General features: G+C 41.2%; 1 protein-coding gene across 1 annotated transcript in view; it reads right to left on the bottom strand.

Annotated features, from left to right (window-relative positions):
- Positions 1-2,061: 2,061 nt before the first annotated feature.
- The window catches only part of HS3ST4 (heparan sulfate (glucosamine) 3-O-sulfotransferase 4), a 623,648-nt gene continuing 604,095 nt past the window's right edge, over positions 2,062-21,614 (bottom strand). Inside the window, exon 2 of the mRNA XM_006859806.1 lies at positions 2,062-2,698. Within this exon, the coding sequence (XP_006859868.1) occupies positions 2,062-2,698 (637 nt within the window). The remainder of the gene's footprint in view (positions 2,699-21,614) is intronic.

Raw genomic sequence — 21,614 nt, 5'->3', positions numbered from 1 at the left:
ACCACCGATCTAGTAGTTACCAGGACTCCTCAACAATTGATGTGACATAGTTGAATGATGAGCCTAGTCTTTCTCTCAGGATACATGCTGACTGACTTTCTTCTGACTTAGAACTTAAGGTCTTGATATTCTGTTTTGAGGGGATAGCCTGGGAGATGGGAAGTGTGCTCAAAGGGTTGAATTAGGATGAGGGTAGTAATCATAGCCATTCATAGCTGATACAAAAACATCTTTCAAGCTCTCCTACACGTAGATGCCCCTTTGGGTGTCTAAATTTTGTAAAGTCTCCAATTAGCTGTTTACCATTGAAATACAGAAGAGACCGTGTTCCACCAAGGAGGCATGAAACATATTATACATATGTAATATGGATATGTACATTGTATGTAAATATTATATGTGTATGTATTTTGAGCTATATCTTCTTTTGCTTTGATAGTGAAGTTGTTTCTGTTGCCTTGGACTCAACAACAATGTTCTTGGCTGAAAACTTTTTTTATTTGCAATGCTGTTTCTAAGTCTGGACTATCAATCCATTCCTTGCCAGGAATGGTTAATGGTTAAGGTAGGGAAAGCGGCACCTGTTTTGGTAGTGACTTGTCTTCTGTTGTTTCAAGATCCAACCTTCCCTAAAGACCTTTGCTTCTGAGAGTCTCTGATCTTGGTCCTTCTAGTTATCCCAGAGAGTGTGCTCCCACCAGTCCAGGTGAGGGTGGAAGTGGTTGTGGAGGTGACCAACATAACACGCCATTGGAATCCATTAATCAGGTTGCATTAAGCTTTATAACAACACAGTTTTCAATTAGTTGGAGGAATGACAGTTTAATAACAGTTGAACAAATTTAACTCCCCCATTCATACATATTTCCAATTTTACTAGAGCAATTCCTGGTTTTGTAGATCTGTGAACAAGTGTTTCATGTCAAATGTTGCATTTTAGTCTAAACAAACTTATGGAAAGAGACAGTATTTGGCAGCCCTTGATAGGGGTGTCTGTATACAGCCCTTGTCCTCCCCACCCTCTCTATACCCTTGATCTGACCATGGAGTCAGCTTTCTTGCTGTTGCCTCCATATGGTCTGTCTCCAAATAGGGCAAATGAAGCATGAGATGTCCACAAGGAGGCATGGGTGGGATGGATAGAAGGGGCTGCAGAATGATAATTGCCCCCTTCCCACTGTGTTTCTAAAGGTTATTCATGACAAAAGACATGCCAACTCTCTGGTCCTTGACTATCTGGGGACCCTTAGGGACAAAGCTCACCCAAATCTCATGTCTCAGAATCATGGTGCTGGGGAAGAGAGTCTTGAGGTAAGGAAATATACCATCAGGAGGCTGACTTTCTTCTGTCACCCTTATCTTTGCCAACCCTCAGGGCTCAGGTGCAATCCTATACTTTTAGACCAGGCCTGTTGGCCTGATTCCAACACTAGACCCATGACACCAGCTTGCGTGTGCGTGTATGTGTGAGGACCGTGCATGCCTCCGCCTTCATACTGGGAGAAGGTACTAGTCAAGGAGTTGATGGGATAAGGACTTTAAGAAGAAGGCTAGGGACACCTTATTGGGAGAATCTTGCTGTCTAGGAGGCCTAGAATGCTCAGCCACAAATAGCATTCTGGAGAGATGCCAAAGCAGAAATTTATACAGAAGGTGCCTGTACCAGGTACAGGACTATAACGCAAGCTCTCCGTACCAAAGTGAGAGCTCCCAGCAAGTAGACCTGCCTTTCTAACATTCAAATAAAACCTTCATGGCACTGTCTTTGACCTTGACAACTATTTATCCTGTCTTCAGACTATTAACAAGTAGAAGACAAGAATTAACAGTGGGTTTTGGTGGCTATCTGGCTAATCAGTTGCATTGTCAAGACAGACCTGGTTCCTCTCTGGGGATCCACCCCACTGCCTAAACCAAAGGTGTTGGAGGCAATCTTGCTGGGGTGAGGGAGCAAATCTATCTGGCACTCTAACAAGGCTGAGGCTGCAAATCCTGAGGTGTTTCATGACTCAGATAAGGAGCCTCCATAACTATTCACCAGCTTCCCTATGCATCTTAGTCTCATTTGTCACTCTCTTCCTGTTCCCACTGAAAATCTTGACCAGTCATTTGGTAAAACATCATGTTGAAGGGTTTGTAGAATTTTCGCAGTCTATGGATCACATCTGGGTCGATACGGGGATGAGTCCGACCTTTGCTCTTGCCTAAGCACCTCGGGGCACTGCTGTCTTCTGGCTTCTTTAGGCAAGGAAAACCCTTGGTTTTGTTGAAATAGAAATGTTTCTCAGTCACCACCCGCTTGAGGCCTAGAAAATCCTGTACTTTGGCCATTTCCCCTGCAGGGTCCACTATGAGTCGCTCACCACTGACAAAGAGAATCTGCGAGAGGGGGAAATACTGTAGCCAGTTTTCCAGGTGCAAAGCATAGATCCCTATTCGAATGGCGCTCCAGGATGCATCAATCAGCCCCAGGGTCCTGTTTTTAAAGGCCAGCACCTCAAAAGTGGGGATCTCAGGTTTCTTTGACAGTGTCTGGGTATAGTCCGAGATGGCCCTGGTCACGGGGTTTCTCACTACCACAATCAGTTTGATGTCCTTGGCCATGGAGTGGATGCGCTTGGGAGCCTCATTTGTCACAAAGTAACTTGGTGTCTTCTCCATGGTTATCTGCCCATCCAAAGTCTTAGGCATCACATTTCTGAAAGAGGGAAGAAGAAAGAAGATAGTGATTATTCCTATCTACACATACTTGAATGTTTCGTCTGGTACAAGATGTTTTCATATAACCAACCTAGGGGTTAATTAAACTAATTTATAACACTTTTAAGTTCTTTCTAATTCTATATCAAGATTATAGTACTGATAAGGAGCTCTGGTAGCGTAGTGGTTACGAATCGGGCTGCGAACCTTAAGGTCAGCGGTTCAAAACTACCAGCTGCACCGCGTGAGAAAGATGAGGCTTTCTACTCCCGTAAAGATTTACACCCTCGGAAACCCTATATAGGGTCGCTATGGGTCGGAACCGATTCGATGGCACATAACAACAACAACAATAGTAGTATAAGAAAAGGCAGAATAAAGCTCATGCATTCATTCTTGGGAACTGAATTTGTTGTTGTCGTTGTTAAGTGCTGTCAAGTCGGTTCTGACTCATAGCGACCCTGACTGCATAGGGTTTCTGAGGAACAGTTGGTGAGTTTGAACCACTGACCTTGTGGTTCAAACCAACGCTGCGGATGTGTGCTTATACTACGGTGCCACACCAGGACTCCTGGGTTTAAGTCACTGCTCAACTTCTTACCAGTTACATTTAACATACACATGTTCTTAATTTCTGTTTTATTTTTATAATCACTGAGAAGGAGATAAGGATAGCACTTAATTCATATTGCAGCATAAGGATTATTGGAGATAATGCTTATAAAGCATTTAGCACAGGTCTGGCATTTGAAGAGTTCAATAGATGAAGGGAATTGTGAGTGGTCTTGTTGTAGTGGCTTTCAGAGAATATTTGCGCTCAAGAAGACCTCAAAGAAGATCGGCTTCACAGGTTAGCAAACTACTGCCTTCTTCTTTTTTTGGATGACCCAGCTCAGAATGATTTTTACATTTTTGAATAGTTGACAAAAACACAATAATAGTTGTATTTTGTGATGCTTGAGAATAAAACGAAATTCAAATTTCAGTGCCATAAGTCAATTTTCATTGGAACACAGCCATAATAATTCATTTATGCATTATCTATAATTACTTTTACACTGCAATAACAGAGTTAAGTAGTTGCAAAAGAGACAAAAAAAAATTTTGTTGTTGATGTTGCTAGGTGCCCGAGTACATAGCGACCCTGCATACAGCAGTACGAACCTCTGTACCACACCTACAATTGTTGTGATGTTTGAGCCCATTACTGCAGCCATAGTATCAGTCCATCTTGTTGAAGGCCCTCCTCTTTTTTGATGACCCTCTGTTTTACGGAGAATCATGTCCTTCTCCAGGGACTGGTCCCTCCTGATACCATGTGTAAAAGCGTGAGATGACGTCTCATCATCCTCCCTTCTATGACTCATTCTCGTTCTACTTCTTCCAAGACAGATTGGTTTGCTCTTCCGGCTCTTGTTGTTAAATGCTGTCAAGTCGGTTCCGACTCATAGTGACCCTCTATAGGGTTTCTGAGGGGCAGCTGGTGGGTTTGAACTGTCGTTCTTGTGGTTGGAAGTCCACTGCTTACTCTAGAGCACCACACCAGGATTTCTAAATGCAGTCTGTGGTATAGTCAATATTCTTCATCAACACCATGATTCAAAGGCATCAATTCGTCTTTTGTCTTTCTTATTCCATGGTTCAGCTTGTACATCGTATATTTGTTGTTGTTAAGTGCCGTTGAATCTGTTCGGACTCATAGAAACCCAGTATATGGTTTCTGGGGAGCGGCTGGTGAGTTCAAACTGCTGACCTAGCTGTTCAAACTGATCTTGCAGTCTAGTGCTTATCCTACCAGTGCCACACCAGGAATCTGTGCATCATATTAAACCATTGAAAATACTGTGACACCTTAGTCCTCAAAGTGACATCTTTACTCCTTACCACTTTAAAGAGGTCTTTTGCAGTGGATTTGCCCAATGCAATACATTATTTGATTTCTTGACTATTGCTTTCGTAATCACTGATTATGTATCCAAGTAAAGTAAAATCCTGGACAACTTCAGTATTTTTTCCATGTATCATGGTGTTGCTTATTGGTTAATTTGTGACGATTTCTGTTTTCTTTATGTTGAGGTGTAATCCATACTGAAGGCTGTATGTACTCTTTGATTTTCATTAGTAAGTATTTCAAGACCTCTTTACTTTCAGCAAGCAAGGTTGCCTCATTAGCATATGGCAGGTTGTTAGTGTGTCTCCCCCTATTCCTGATGTTGTGTTCTCCTTCCCAAAGCCCAGCTTCTAAGATTAGTTGCTCAGAATACAGACTAAATAGGTATGATGAAAGGACACAACCCTGATGCACACCTTACTTGCTTTTAAATCATGCAGTATCCCCTTGTTCCATCTGAATGACTGCCTCTTGGCCTATTTACAGGTTCTGCATGAGTACAATTAAGTGCTCTGGAATGCCCATTCTTCACAATGTTATTCATAATTTGTTAGGTTCTGGTGTGGCACTGTGGGTTAATGTGCTGGATTGCGATGTCGATTTGAACTGCAAGGTCGGCAGTTCAAGCTCACCAGCTGCTCCTTGGAAACCCTATACAGGGTCTTTATGACTTGGAACCAACTCGACAACACTTAACAGCAACAGCAACCTACAATAAAATGCTTTTGTAGTCAATAAAAAATAAGAAACATTTTCTGGTTTCTGTAGATCCATCTAACACCAGAAATTATATTCCTCACTTCATGTCCTCTTCAGAATCTGACTTGAGTTTCTAGCAGCAACATGTTGATTGTTTTTGACTTACCTTAAGAAAAATTTTACAACTATTATTGTGTTTTTGTCAATTATTCAAAAATGTAAAAATCATTCTAAGTTGGGTCATCCAAAAAAAAAAAAAGAAGAAGGCAGTAGTTTGCTAACCTGTGGAGTAGATCTTTGAGGTCTTCTTGAGTGCAAATATCCTCTGAAATTAACAATACCACTTAAATTAACCATTCCCTTAATTTATTGAACTCTTCAAATGCTAGACCTGTGCTAAATACTCAATACCATCAACCAAAAACAAAGTCAAGGGTCAGCTGTGTAACAGATCATGAATTGCTCATAAGCAAGTTCAAGTTAAAACTGAAGGAAGTGAAAACAAGTCAATGAGGGCCAAAGAACAACCTTCAGTGTATCCTACCTGCATTTAAAGGAACATTTCCAAAATTAACTGTGATGCACTGAACATTAGTGACCAAAATCCAGATGAGTTGTGGGATGACATCAAGAGCATCATACATAAAGAAAGCAAAAGGTCTTTTAAAAGGAAAGAAAGAAAAGACCAAAATGGATGTTAGAAGAACCTCTGAAACTTTCTCTTGAATGTAGAGTAGCTAAAGGTAATGGAAGGAATGATGAAGTAAAAGAACAGCAGATTTCAAAGGTGGTTTGAGAAGACAAGGGGAAATATTAAAATAAAATGTGCAAAAACCTAGGGTTAGGAAGAGATCTTTATGGACTTGAAAGCTTTAAATACTATCTGTTCTTTTAATTAAAAAAAAAAAAAAGCTTGATTATCTCTGATCTGGTCTGAAGACACAAGCCATTATTATACAATTGAGGATCCTGAAACCCATGGATAGGAATGGATGTAGGAATTATAGAAGCTTTGTGACCTCAGCAAGTTGAGTCACAGCTCTAAGCCTTAATAATCTCATTTGTAAGGTAATAAAAGTTCCCTCAAGATTAAGTTAAGAGCCCAAACTTGCAGATAGTACCCATTTGACCTAGCCTTGATGGCTTGATGATCAAGAACTCAACTAGAGGAATATGAAAAAAAAATTTTTGATAAAGGATACAAGTGTAAATTGCTACAATTTGATGAACTTGACCTATACTTATGGATGTAGTAACTCAAAATACAACTGAGAGGGAAAGAGTCTTCACATCAAGGATCAATCCTTTCCCCTCTGTACACAGGGTTGATAGGGTTGGGCAATGTAGACATTGGCTACCTAAAATAAAAAGGCACTAAGTGACTGGCTTACAAGTTTTCAAGAGGGAGTTTAGTATCACAGTGTGTGAGGGAAGGTAGAATGTCCACTGAATAGTTTTCATCTTGTCTAGATGGGTCTGGTGAAAAGAGATAGGAATAAAATTCTTATGATTCAATAGTATTTGTTACTATGACTAATTGTGACTGTCACAACTGTAAAGATAGAAGTTTTGTAACAAAAAGAGGAGAGTAGTTAATCTTACAGTCCAGGAATAGAGGACCTTAGGACCATTAAGGAAGAAGAGCATGAGCGGAATGTGGGACTTTATCCAGAGAAGCAGCAACATCAGAGATGGAGGCAGAGATGAGGACATGGAGAGAGAGAACAGCTGAAGACTCTTGACTCATGGAAAGAGAAAGACTGAGTGCTGGCAGTCAGGAGGCAGGCTTATAGAATGTGCCCTTTGATTGTTTAAATTATTACATATTCCTGAGTGTTTTTGTGTACAACCCCCTCCCCCAAATAAACAAAAAACAGAGGGAATGGAAGCAAATACTGTTGAATGATGATGCATTGAGGAGATTGTAATCCTTGTCATGAAATGATGAGTGTAAAACCCATGTTCTCCCATGTAAACGATCACTCAATTCACGATAAAAACTTAAAAAAAAAAAAATTGGGGAAAAAAAAAAGATCAAGGTAAGAAAATGACAGAATAATTTTCTGGCTTAATAGACAGGAATTTTCATCTTTCTTTTTTCCTGAGGTGATCCTCTGAGCCAGTGACTGATCTCACATCCGGGATCAGGTCTTCTGTTTCTCTTGCCAAGATTGCTTCACATCCACCCTCTATATGTATTCACCTTCATAGTCACCTTGTCTCAATTTGGAACTTCAAGATACAAAGGGGTTCCTGGTGTGGCACCAGAAGATAAGCACTGAACCACTAGGTTGTTTTGAACAGCAAAGTCGGCAGTTCAAAACTCACCGGCCGTTCCTTGGAAATCCTGTACAGGGTCGCTATGAGTCTGAACCAACTCAACAACACTTAACAACAATTACAATGCTACCTGCCCCCACAAATGTAAGTGTGGGAAGACTACCAGTGATAAAAACAATGTTCAGGATCCTACTAGGCAGCCAGTTTGCTATAGGCATATGTAGACCAAAGTTAATTGACAATAAACCTGTTCAATACCTGTTGGTACAGCAGACCATCTGCCCCCATGTACTCCATTAGGTCTATTCACTTCTGAGCCTTACACCAAAGTGGTACATTTAGGATTACACAAAACCTCTTTGTCATGATGACATGCTTTTAAATGTCTCAGCTAATAAAACTTAATACAGATGAAGATCCCTTAGCTTTCTCTACTATAATTAAATTTATTTACTACCCTGTGTGTGGAGAAAGAATGACTTTTCTTTTATCTCTAATTCACATGCTCTGTCAATAATTAATTGCTACTGGGTTTTGAGCTTTCTAGGCAAGCAGTTTTATTAGGCAAGAGGAATTTGCTTGGTGGAGAAATGAGGAGTGTACTAAATGTTGTTAGAGTGTAATGGTTGGGTAGCATGGACATGTTTGATGAAAGCAATAGTCCTGACCATCAGTAATCATGCTTGTCTTGGCCTGAACTATTCTTCAAAGTATTTTGAGTCTGTCTATACATATGTGCCTGTTTGGTCCTTGTCAGTTCTCACTGCCTCATTGGGAGCAACTGGGCTCAGGAACATAGACATTGAGGGTCACGATGCCAGACTGAAGAGTCTTGGCTGCTTGTGGATCACTCTCAGACAGTCACTCAACAATGTTTTTATCTGGAAAAAAAAAAGAATTTTTTATAAGAGTTGACCTATAGTTATGGATAGGTTGTGAATTGTTCTTGTTGTTGTTGTTGTCAGGTGCCATCGAGTCGGAACCGACTCATAGTGACCCCATGCACAGCAGAACGAAACAATGTCCGATCCTGGGCCAACCTCACTACCGCTGCCACACTTGAGTCCATCAATGATGCCACCTGGCCAATCCATCTCGTTAGAGGTCTTTCTGTTTTTCTCTGACCTTCCACCTTACCCAGCATGACATCCTTCTCCAACGATTGTTTCCTCCGAACAATATGTCCAAAGTATGAGAGATGAAGCTTAGCCATCCTGGCCTCCAAGGAGCACTCTGGCTGCACTTCTTCCAAAACAGATCTATTGGTTCTTTTGGCAGTCCATGGCACCCTCAGTATTCTCCTCCAACACTACAACTCAAAGGAATCAATTCTTCTACGATCTTCCTTATTCACTGTCCAGCTTTCGCATCCATATGAGGGTATTGAAAACACAATGGCCTGGGTCAGGCGCACCTTAGTCCTCAAGCTGACATCTCTGCTCTTCAATACTTTAAAAAGTTCCTGTGCAGCAGATATGCCTAATGCAATACGTCGTCTGATCTCTTGACTGGTGCTTCCACGAGTGTTGATAGTTGATCCAAGAAGAATGAAGTCCTTGACAACTTCAATCTTTTCTCTATTGATAAGATGCTGATTAAATGGAATAAAGAATTATTTTTTGATGTTGTTGTGTGCTGTGAAGTGGATTCCAATTCACGATGACCTCATGGGGCAAAGTAGAATTGTTCTATAAGGTTTACTAGGCTGCAACATTTACAGGAACAGGTCACCAGGTTCTTTCTCCCAGAGACTATCTGGTAGGTTTGAGCTGGAGACCTTTCAATAAGTTAGTCTAGTGTGTAACACTGTACCACCAGAAGTTATTAAATTGTTAGCATACCAAAACTCCAAATTTCCATTTATGGTAACCCTAAAGGAGTCCTGGTGTGGCACTGTGGGTTAAGGCACTGGACTGCAAGGTCACTTTGTATCTCAAAGACGGCAGTTCAAGCTTAGCAGCTGTTCCTTGGAAACCCTATACAGGGTCGCTATGAGTCAGTACTGACTCAACGACACTTAACAACAAAAAAACGCTTCATAAAGCAGAACTGCTCCATGGGGTTTACTTGGCTATAATCTTTATGGGAGATCACCAGATCTGTCTTCCACAGTGTCAGACACTGGGTTCAAATTGCGAACATTTAAGTTAGTGGTTGAATACAAACTGTTTGCACTAGTTGTTGTTGTTATGTGCCGTGGAGTCGGTTCCGACTCATAGTGACCCTGTACAGGGTTTCCGAGGCTGTACATTTTTACGGGAGCAGAAAGCCTCATTTGTTTCACACGGAACAGCTGGTAGTTTTAAATTACTGACCCTGAGATTCCCAGCCCGATTCATAACCACCACACTACCTAGGGGCCTAAAAATAACTCAGATAGTGCCCAACTACTGCCTGCTTTTTTATAACTTAATCCAGCAGAACAAGGCCACTCTCATACAAATTCTCAGAAAAGGGCATGAAAAAATGCTTACATTTAACCAAATGGAAAAACTGAGCCACACAGGAAGGAACTAAGGAGCCAACCAAGAAAAAATGGACATTTTGTTCCAAGCCAATGTCATCCACAGTGCTTCCTGATTTGGATACTGGTGAGCGCTTATTTTAGACTAAGTTTAGGGAAAATACTGATGTTCTACTTTCATTTCAATTGGAGAGATGAATTTCCTTATTTTATTATGGAATTCATATCATATCATAAAAATATTAAATAAACACTGATGCAAGAAAATAATCAATTAAAGATAGCTATTTTTACATGGCCCTTTTCAGATTTTAGTTTCTCAAATGTAATTTTGCTCCTTTACTTTGTTGTATCTTTCTTTAGCATAGAAGCAGCTGCAAAGCTGTTTTGTTTTGTTTTCTCCCTTTATCCATTCTTTGACATTCACTTCTATACCTCAGTGCTTTTCTTTACATTGAGCCTCACCTAAATTCCTCTCCTTTACTGCAGCTAATTGCTGCTGCCTGTCTATGTCTTTATGGATTCTAAGTCTTTTATATGAAACATCTGGGATAAAATGGAACTCAACTGAGAATATTGTGGGTACAGGAGTCCTGGTGTGATGATGAAGGATAAACACTGAACCACAAAGTCAGTTTGAACTGCAAGGTTGGTGGTTCAAATGCACCAGGTGCTCCTCGGAAACCCTATACGGGGTTGCTGAATCAGCATTGACTCAAGAGCACTGACCAACAATCATAGAACAGTAAGTGTGCTCCTCATTCAATGGTGGGTGTACAAGAGAGTGAGAAGAGGGAGCATGGGGGAAGGTAGAAAGGAGCAGATGAGCTCTGATCATGTTACATATAAATGCTCAGCCAAATCATTTAGGAGATTTCCTATACTGAAGCACAGATGGTAAGACCATCTTACTTAAGCCAAGATCCAGCTGTGTGGCGAAAGTCATCAAGGATATTTTGCTAATAAGATACTCAGTAACTGCTTAAAACTGATAAGGTGGCAGTTCCTCCCGCTCAAAACGAATTCTGAATCAGTTATATTTATTCATTCCATAAACATATAATGCTCAGTTCCTGGCTTCACATCTATTTTTACTACATCTTAGATACAAAAAGCTCTTTATAGCAACGTTGTTGTTGTTAAGTGCCAACAAGTCAGTTCTGACTCACAGCTAACCTGTTATAGGGTTTCCGAGATTTTACACCTTCATGGGTGTAAAGAAAGCCTTCTCTTTCATCCTCGGAGCAACCTGTGGGCTCAAACTGTGGACCTTGTGTTTTCAGTCCAGTGCTTATCGCCTAGAGCCACGCATTCCCATGGTAACATTGGAATTCACCAAACCAAAACCAAACCCACTTCCATTGAATTGAGATCGACTCGAAGTGACCCATAAGGTTTCTGAGGCAGTAAATCTTTATGGGGGCAGGAAGTCTCATCTTTTTCCCATGGATCAGCTTGTGGTCTTAAACTGATGATTTTAGGGAATTCCTGGAAGATGCAAATGGTTAGATGTTGTTCTTAACTGCTGCCTAGTCAGTTCCCACTCATAATGACCCTGTATAAGGTTTCTGAGGAGCAGTTGGTGAGTTTGAACCACTGACCTTGCGATTCAAACTGACCTTTACAGTCCAGTGCTTATCTTACAGCGCCACACCAGGACTCTGCTCTGCTACTAACTAGAGGTTTGATCCACCAAGAAACACTTTGAAAGAAAGACCTGGTGCTCTACAATCTACTTCTAAAAGATCAACCATTGAAAACCCTATGGAGCATACATACGTTGGGTCACCATCAGTGGAATTGACTCAACAACTGTTTTTTTTTGTTGTTTTAATATATATATAGTCACATAATTAACTATTAAGAAGTTAACTCAGAATCTAAATAATTTTTCAACATTTCACTAATGTGAATTTGTCTTTAGTTCTAGATCCAGTGGCCAAGCGAATATTACTCAACCCCAAAGTCAATGCCTAAAACCAACTCATGGAAATTGTTATGTTTTAGGTGACACTGAGTTGATTCCAAGTCATTGTGACCCTACGCACAACAGAACAAACCCCTGCCTGATCATGCACCATACTTAAAATTTGTTATGTGTGTGAAATGTGTGCTCATTATTTCTGTCACCATGTCAGTCCATCTGGTGGGGGTCGTCCTCTTTTACATTGATCCTCCACTTTACCAAACATGTTGTCGTCTCCCGGACTGCTCCCTCCTGCTAACATGTCCAAAGTATTAGACACAAAGATTGTTTCTAAGAAGCAATCTGACCGTACTGCTTCCAAAATAGATCTGTTTGTTCTTCTGCAGGTCCACAGTACTTTCAATATTCTTCATCAAGACCTAAATAAAATGCTTCAATTCTTCTTGGATCAGTCATCCTAATTTTTTGTTTAACTTTCACATACTTTGATGCCATTGAAAATAACATAGCTTGGGTCAGGTGCACCTAAGTCCTCACAGTGACATCCTTGCTTTGGAACACTTCAAAGAGGTTTTTGCAACATATTTGCCTAATACAATATACTTGATTTCTTGATTGATGCTTCCTTGAAATTTGATTGTGGATCCAAGTAAAACGAAATCTTTGATAACAACTTCAATCTCTTCTTCATTTACCATGATGTCATTTACTGGTCCAGTTGTGAGGTTTTTTGCTTTGGTTACATTGAGGTGCAACTCATACTAAAGGCTGTCTGTAGTCTTTTATTTTCATCAATAAGTACTTCAAGTCCTGTTTTCTTCTAGCAAGTAAGGTTGTATCATCTGCATGTTACAAATTGTTGATCAGTCTTCCTCCAATCTTAATGTCATGTTCTTCTTCATATAATCCAGCTCCTCAGATTACTTGCTCAGCTCCTGGCAAGTAACAGTGCTCAATTAATATCTGTTGAGTGAATGTATGGGTAATAAGCCCTTTACCTCCTTTTCTGTTGTTGTTCTTGGTGGAACCCTTCACATAGTCTGTTCTAAAGCTAGGTTTTATTGTCATTTGTTTTATTAATCTATATTGCTTGACCCTTACTTCCTCTCTGGTGATCTCACTTGGGTTCCAAATCAATCACAATGTCCACACTCACCCTATGATGAGTTGTTCTTGTTAAGTGCGGTCGAGTCCGTGCTGACTTAAGCGACTCTGTATAGGGTTTCCAAGAAGTGGCTAGCGTGTTTGAACTGCAAACCTTTTGGTTCGAATTGACCTTATGGTCCAGTACTTTATCCTACAGTGCCACGTCGGGACTCCTATAACCATCCTAATCTCCATCTCTCTGTAAAAGTAAAGGAGGCAACTCTCCTACTATATAAGACTTACAGTTGGGCTTTGGGGCTCATCCATGCCACCTCCTGAGGAATTTACGCCTCTTCCCTTTTGTACTTTAAATTTTTCTTAACTAATTTAACATTCAAACATTCTCTTGTCTTTAGACATTTCTGATCTTGAAGATCAGAAAGGCCAGTTTTATTGGAACAAGTTATTCAAGGCAAGTAGTGCTGTGGGCTAATATGTTGGACTAAAAATAGGTTTGAACTTCAGCGTTGGCAGTTCAAGCTCACCAGCCGCTCCTTGGAAACCCCATACAGGGTTGCTATGAGTTGGAATCTACTTGACGGCACTAACAACAACATGTTAGATAAGAAGATCAGAGAGGTGGGTAGGGAACAGATCTTGGAGGAAAGACACTGGATTTTATTCTAAATGTGATGGTTTCAGGGGACTGAAACTGGCCGTGAAGTGCAAGGAAACCAATCATATTATGTCAGATCTAGGCCATAGGAAAGACACTGGATTTTATTCTAAATGTGATGGAAGCCATTGAAGAATACTGACCAGGAGAATATGATATGATTTACATTAGATAACATATAGTCTACCTGCTTTGATGAGAACAAATAGGAGTATGGCTAAAGAAGGGAAGTAGCTTGCTAAGAGGCCATTTCAAGAGACCAGGTTAGAGATGGTAGTGCCATGGAGGTGGTTCAGAGGGCAAAATGATAAAAAGCATTTAAATTTTGGATGTGCATTTTGAAAATAGGACCAAGATTTGTGAATGACTGATGGATGTTGGTGTGAGAAAGAGAGCCGTGTCATGGATAACTCCAAGGTTGTTAGTCTGAAGTGCTGGTGAAATGGTGAGTGTCATTTATCGATATGAGGCCACCACCCACATATGAGTTTGGCACACTGTGGTGCCTTGCACGTAATACTGGAAGCTCTGCCATCAGTATTTTTAAACACCAGCAAGATCAACCATGGTACACAGGTCCCAGGGAAGCTTCTAGGCATTAAGATTTTCACTGGAAAGTACTTCTGAATACTTTCCAGTGAAAATCTTATGGTACACAACAGAAACTTGTCTATTATAGTGCCGGAAGATGAGGACCCTAAGCCGGAAGGTACTCAACATACTGGATGCAACAGTAGACTCAAACATACCGATGACTGTGGAGCTGCTGTGGGAGTGGGCACCACAGGTCAGAGTCAACTCACAGCCACTGACAACACAATTAATATGGAGACTGCTATGTGCACTGGATCAGCACTGGACTGCGAACCACAAGGTCAGCAGTTCAAACCCGCCAACTGCTCCTCAAGAACCCTATACAAAGTCTCTATGAGTTGGAATAGACTTGTTGGAACTTAACCACAAAAGCAAATAAGAAGCAGGATTTGGGAAGAAGATACCATGTCTGATGGACTGCTTATTATGAAATATCGGTTCCACTCAAGTTCAAGTAGGTATGTTGAGAAATCTTCTTGATACAGGGGTATGAACTCAAGGTTGATACCGGTTGGTATACACTATGCCAACTGCTCACATTCTGCTTTCTAGGCAGCGAGGAGAAGGAACCTTCTCTACTGGAAGCTTTACCTTCTCTACTGGAAGGTGAGACTTCCTTGCTTTTTTGGGAGAGCTTTCATATAGAAAGGACCCCTGATGGTACAGTGGTTCAAACCCATCAGGCACTCCATGGGAAATAAACGAGGCCGTCTGCTTCTGTACATGTTATACCTTGGAAACCCTACAGAGATGATAGTCTTGGAAGCTCTATATATTTAGCTATGTCTGTATTGATAGCTGGAGTCCTAGAGTGGCACTATAGGATAAACACTGGATGGCTAATCTCAAGGTCAGTGATTCAAACCCAGCAGCCACTCCTTGGAAGGCCCATCCAGGCTGGCTTTCCATTGGAACAGACTCACTAGCACTTACCAAAACCAAAAACAACACAGGGGCAGTGTGAGTCAGAACTTATTCAACAACCGTGGATGGCTTTAGTTCCACTTCTTTACAGAAGGACTATCTAGAAGCTGGGTGTACACTTTATAAATGTCTATCATAAAGGTTAAGTTACGAGCTTCTCTTTATTCCTAAAGTTTCTGATAACTTACATGTGTTACAGAACATACCCTAACGACATAATATGATTGGTTTCCATGCACTTCACGGCCAGTTTCAGTCCCCTGAAACCATGAGCAAAGCCTTATTTATTATATGTCCAGTGTCTAACACAGTGCTCACCACATGGTTAGGCACTGGGGATGTAATCTTTTGTGATTATAGGAGGGACAAATGGATGGCATGGAAATGAATACATGATCCCTAGAAGTCAGGAGAATTAGGGAAGTTGGAGGGATGCTCATGGTTTTTCTAAGTAGGTTTTCCTTGGCTGCTTGAGTCCCATGCCATCCTGTCTGAAAGAACATGCTCTTCAGTGTGGACCATATGGTGAGAAAACACTGCATCTGGGCTTGGAACAGCTCATTAACAGTATCTTGGGTGCTCAGAGCAACCGTGACATCAGCGTTATCACAGTGCTGAAGCAAGAAGCATTCCGCCAGATCATACAGCTGCTCTCACAACCCCAAATGTTTATGAGACACTACCCAGCCTCAGCCCCTCCCAATCCCCACCACTAGTAGTGATCTGCTAAGCACTAGCTCTATCTGAATGCACAGCTGCACGGGGAGGTTGAAGGCATCTTAAGAAGCAAGGGTCAAATAGCCATCAAATGGCATAGAGTAAGAATCACCCTTCAGCGCGTGTTGACTATATGGCTGAGAATGCATGACTTCTCTAAGGCACCTTCAGAAGTGACATTCTGTATCCTAGACCTGGACCCTGATCCAGACTTACTGTGCGACCCAGAACAAATGACTTAACCCACATGATTCGTGCCACAGTTTCCTCAGCTGGAAAATGGGCATCATTATAGTATCTTTGTCATTCGTTTTCAGGAGGATAAAATGAGTTATCTAGCAGGCTCTCAGCAACTAGTAGGTTCTCAGCATGTTAATTTTCAAAACAGCTTTCTTAAAAACATACGATTACTAGTCTCAATTCTTGCCACTCTTACCATCCTCAGAAAATTGAGGCCTGGTGTGATTGAGTAAGCCAAAATCAACAAGAGGTGCTGAGATTTGCTCCCCAGTATGTTTCACACCATGGCCCAATGGCTTAGTGATGGCCCAATAATGCTCAAACAAATGGAAACAGATGTCCAGCCCAGTTACATGGATTGTCCAAGGTCACTCTGCTAGTAGGCAGCGAGGATGAATCTTACAATGAGACTCACTGTATGTACTGTAAAGTTGGACTGTCACAGACACACTATTGAAAGTTACAAAACGCAGGCCAGAATCCCCAGAAATTCTAGCCAGATAAAGCTCCATCATTTAATTTGTGATCTCTCTCCGGGGCCTCCTCAATTGAAGCAAATGGAAATCATCATGAATGCCCAGGGAGAAAGCAATCACTGTGTTAGTTATGAAGTGCCCATTCTCTCTGGAAGGGTCAGTGGAAGATCTTGCCTTTGGCTTGGCTGAATTAGAGCTACATGGGCACCTTACATTTTCCCAAATGCATTATCCAGTGGAACAAATGGTGCATAAATTAGCAATATTTTCTGAGCCCTCTTGATGAACTGTAACCCAAGAGAATCAGGGTGGATAAAGCAAGGGCATGGGATGAGGCCATCTCGTCTGCATTAAGGAAAGAAATTCACTTGAAATTCAAGCGAGCGCTTGCTACTTGCCAAGATATTTTCAGTATGATGCTGGTTAAGCCTCACAAGTATTACATGCTTCCTAAAGCCCTTTATAGAGATGTGGAAGTTGAGGATCAAAAACGCAATGAAATCTGTCCAAGGGCAGGTCACTAAGACCTTGTTCTGTTCCACTGTGTGCTTTTTAAATCCAAATTCATGTCCTTTCAGATCTATTCGAGGAAAAACAAAAAAAATCAAAACTATTTGGAAACCACATTGCTTATACTAGGATCCAAGATAGACAGCATGTCCGGGGGCACATGACACTTAGCCAAGGACTCCAGAGTTGTAGTTCTGGCTTAATAACTAACTTACTGAATGACTTTAGAAAAATGACTTTACCCCTATGAGCCTCAGAACTGTGCTAATATTTGTTACCTAATTGATAACATTAAGTATTTATTGGCACTTATTACACATCAGAGATTACATATATACTGATGCTAAAACAGGCATGATCCCAGCCTTTCAAAAGACTGTCAGTTCTTTGAGGGAGAGACCTAAAAGTCCCATTTTGTAATCTGTGGATCAGATGGGACCTACATCTCTGTGATGGGAAGAGGTGAGGTTTCTTTCAAATAGAGTGGAATCTGCCAACTATCAGGCCTTTCCTGGATGTCAACAAGACAGGAAAGGAAGGGGAGAAAAGTGTCAAAGAGGTGAAGAAAAGGAGAAAGGGGAGGATGAAGAAGATACACAGGAAAAGTAGGAAAAATAAAAAGGATGAGTGAGAAGTTCATAGAAGAAAGAGAAGGCATTGCACTTGAAGATACACACAAAATTTAAATAAAAAAAAAGAATGAGAAAATCACTCCGATTTTTTAAAAAGCCTAGGATCAAATTTAAGTTCCCTGTTGGTGAAATAGATAACATACTCCAAAAGGTTGAGTCCACCCAGAGATACCTCAGAAGAAAGACTTGGTGATCTATTTCTGACACATCTGTCATCAAAACCCTATGGAGCACAGTTCTACTCGGACTCAGAGACAACCAGAGTCGGAATAGGATGGATGTCAACTGGAAGTAGAAAATGAACAAAGTTCAAATGACAGCAGCTAAACCAAGTCCCAGAGTTTTTGTTTGTTTTGTTTTTGGTTGTTTGTTTTAAAATTGGTTCCAACAACAGCTGGTTTATAATGAGATGATTTATAATGAGGCAGTAGGGAAAACTGACATTTCCTCCCTTGAAGAGCTATAGGTAAATGGTAGATGGAAAAAGATAGCAAGAATGAGAAAGACCAACAAGTAAAGAGAGCAGAGAGAGACAAAGTATGAGACTATATTATACTCTGAATGTTGAGGGTAGAATTATCTGGAAGAACTGTTCCATCACTCAACACTTTCCTCTGAGGCTCCCCTAGTACCTTGGACCAGATTTGGATGGAACTTATTTCAAAGGCTCAAAAATGAAGAGCACAGCCTATGCATGAGGCAACTTCTTTTTACTTAATAGTCAGAGACACAATAAAAGACAAATAAAAATGGAAAAAGAAGAGGACCATTTTCTGCCATTTCCAGCTTTTTAGCAGGTTGCTTCTCTGCTTATTAAAGGTAGTTCTGCCATTCCAAACGGGAAAAATGAGAACTGCATAGCTTTTCTACAACTATATCATGTTGCCACTCCCTGAATGATTAGGAGCTGGTCACACATAATATTAAGGCTCCCCCATCTCTGTCCTTGAAGTAGATGCAATGAGGAACTGACCTTACAGGTTCAGAGCATTTGGTACCTTCTGTGAAGACCAGAAGAGGACCTAGGTGTCACAGGTGTGCCCAATGACCCTTGTTGCCATGGTTGTTGCTAGGTGCCATCGAGTTGGTTCCGACTCATAGAGACTCTATGTACAACAGAATGAAACACTATCTGGTCATGCGCCTCCTTACAGTGATCTCTCATTAATGCCAGCCTATCACAGAGGGTTGAATGCCTCCATCCTCCTGCTGCAAACAGAATTCCATATCATTCTGTTATACGTACACTCACGTTTCCTTTCAAGGGATCTAAATTTTTAAGCCAATTTCACTTATCCAAATAATTAGATTGAGAATTTATCTGTTTATTTTATATCAGGGATATATTCAATGACTTATTAGTGTTCCTTAATAGGAGAAAAACAAGTCAGTATACTGAGACTAATTTTAGTTCCCGAACAATCTAACAACAACAACAGAAGCACACCAAAATGTCATGTGCCCATTAAATGGACAACTATGGTGTGCTAGGCTCTATGCTATTTGTGTTGGTGTTAAGTGCCATTGAGTCAGTTCCAATTCATAAGGACCCTGTATAGGGTTCCCAAGGGGCAGCTGGTGGGTTTGAACTTGCTGACTTTGTGGTTCACAGTCCAGTGCTGACCCTACAGGACCATACCAGGAATCCTATGCTAGTACTAGGAATTAAAAAGTCAAAAATAAGATATTGCCGGGACTTCTGGTTTCGGTGGCAGTGAAGAAAGTCAGGTAGAGAAATCTCCGTGCTAGAGAGGGACTGAGATCTCACACAAGAAGTGCTCACAGAACAACTCCAGAGCTTTGGATCTACCATAAGGTCCAGGACGTCAGTTTCCTGCACTCGCAAGTGAAAAAATCATGATATTAAGGAAAATACTGTGAGTTAGGAATCGGGAGACGGGACTCCCTCTATGGCTATGCCACCCTGGCAGAGTTTAGAGGGCGGGGCTATAGTCATTCCAGCTCAGTGAACCTGCTCTAAAAGCAGTGCAGAGACACTTGCATAAAGAGCTGTGGGAGACTCTACACATTTCTCCTGCATCTTCCCTGGAGCACCTTCTTCACTCAACCAGGACAACATCAGGTGGGTGGATGTGCACCCCCCAAAATCAGCCCTGACCCTGGAGTTCTTCCATGGTACAGAGAGAGGGAGTTTGGCGGCCACTAATGACATTAGCCACGGAGACGCAGCCCTAAGAGTGATTTGAGCTAGACCCTTGGTAGCTGTGCACCTTGGAGTCGGTTCCCACTCCAGGCGACCCTGTGCGGGTTTCCAGGGCTGTGGGTCTTTGTGGGAGTGGAGTGCCTTGCCTTTCTCCCACGGAGTGGCTGGTGGTTTCGAGCAGCTGACCTTGCGGTTTGCAGCCCCATTCGTGGCCAATGTGCTACTTGGGCTCTGTGTGCAGGGCCCTTGTAAAACAAGCTGTAAAACCCCAACATAAAAGGACTCAACCATCTCAAGAATTGCGCTGTGCACACGCAGACACCTAACTGACCTTCAGAGACAAAAATAGTGGACAATCTTTCTCCCATTAACTTCTCAATATCTACCTGTGCACCTCTACTGTAGTGACTAGAGGAGGGGCCTGAGCGAGCAAACATCTTCACCCACTGCGGGAGGCTTCTACCTTGTACACACACTGACTGTGTAGCTTGAGACAGTTGACCACAGCTTCATTTCTGTGCCAAAGTGGTGGTATTTGTCTCTGCATTTATGTTACTTATGTTTTTGGTCCTTTTGATCACACATCTTTCCTGGAGGCAGGAGCCTTTTCTCCCTATGTTACCCAAGAAGAGACAGCAATCGTGGCAATATAGCCAAGCTATAAGCATACCCCATTATATTCCACCAATGAGACAAGTGCCAATAACACCTGCTAAGCATTACTTGCGATAAGGGAAGCCTATCTCCTGATCATATTCACCAGGAGACTCTCAGTAAGCTTAATAACAAACAACAAACATCCAATTAAGCTTTAAAAAAAAAAAACCAAAAAACATGTAACTTTTGGAAATGATGAATCAAAAACAATAAACAATATCAAAACATGTCCCAAAACAGAAGAGAGTAGCTGAGACAAATGAGCTGGAGACAGAAAAGGGCTTTCTATAGAAGAGGAAGAGCAGGTTTTGTATATGCCTGAGAAAGAATTCAGAAGAATGATACGGAAACAAATTCAAATGCTCCAAAAAGGGGTGGAGGAAAACAAGGAAGAAGTCAGGAAAGTACTACAAGAACAATCAAATAAGATTGATATAGCATTGGAAACAATTCAAAACCTGCAAAAAAAGGTCCAGATGATTAATAATAAGATATCAGAAAGGGACAATACACTGAAAGGGGAAAGGAGCAGACTAGAAGAGATAGAATCCAGAACTAGTGATCTGCAAGACAAATCTCTCAATACTGCTAAGATAGAAGAGCAAGCAGTAAAAGGGGCAAAAAAACATCTGAAGAGAGTCTTAGATTCATGCCGGATAACATGAAGAGGAACAAATTAAGAATTATTGGCATTCTGGAACAGGAAGAATCAGAGAAGTCTGCAGAGGAGATAGTTGAAGAGCTTCTGGAAGAAAATTTCCCTAACATCTTGAAAGATGGAAGATAAACATTCAAGAAGCTGAATGTACTCCAGGAAGGATAGACCCCAAAAGAAAGTCACCAAGACATATAATAATCAAGCTCTCCAAAATCAAAGACAAGGAGAGAATACTAAAAGCGGCCAGGGAGAAGAGAAATGCCACTTATAAAGGCAAGCAAATTAGATTAAGCTCTGACTATTCAGAACAAAGCATGCA

The sequence above is a fragment of the Chrysochloris asiatica genome, unplaced genomic scaffold, assembly GCF_000296735.1.
Source record: "Chrysochloris asiatica unplaced genomic scaffold, ChrAsi1.0 scaffold00034, whole genome shotgun sequence".
Taxonomy (NCBI): Eukaryota; Metazoa; Chordata; class Mammalia; order Afrosoricida; family Chrysochloridae; genus Chrysochloris; species Chrysochloris asiatica.
Note: the sequence above shows the minus strand (reverse complement) of the source record. Positions and strands in the feature narration are given on the sequence as shown.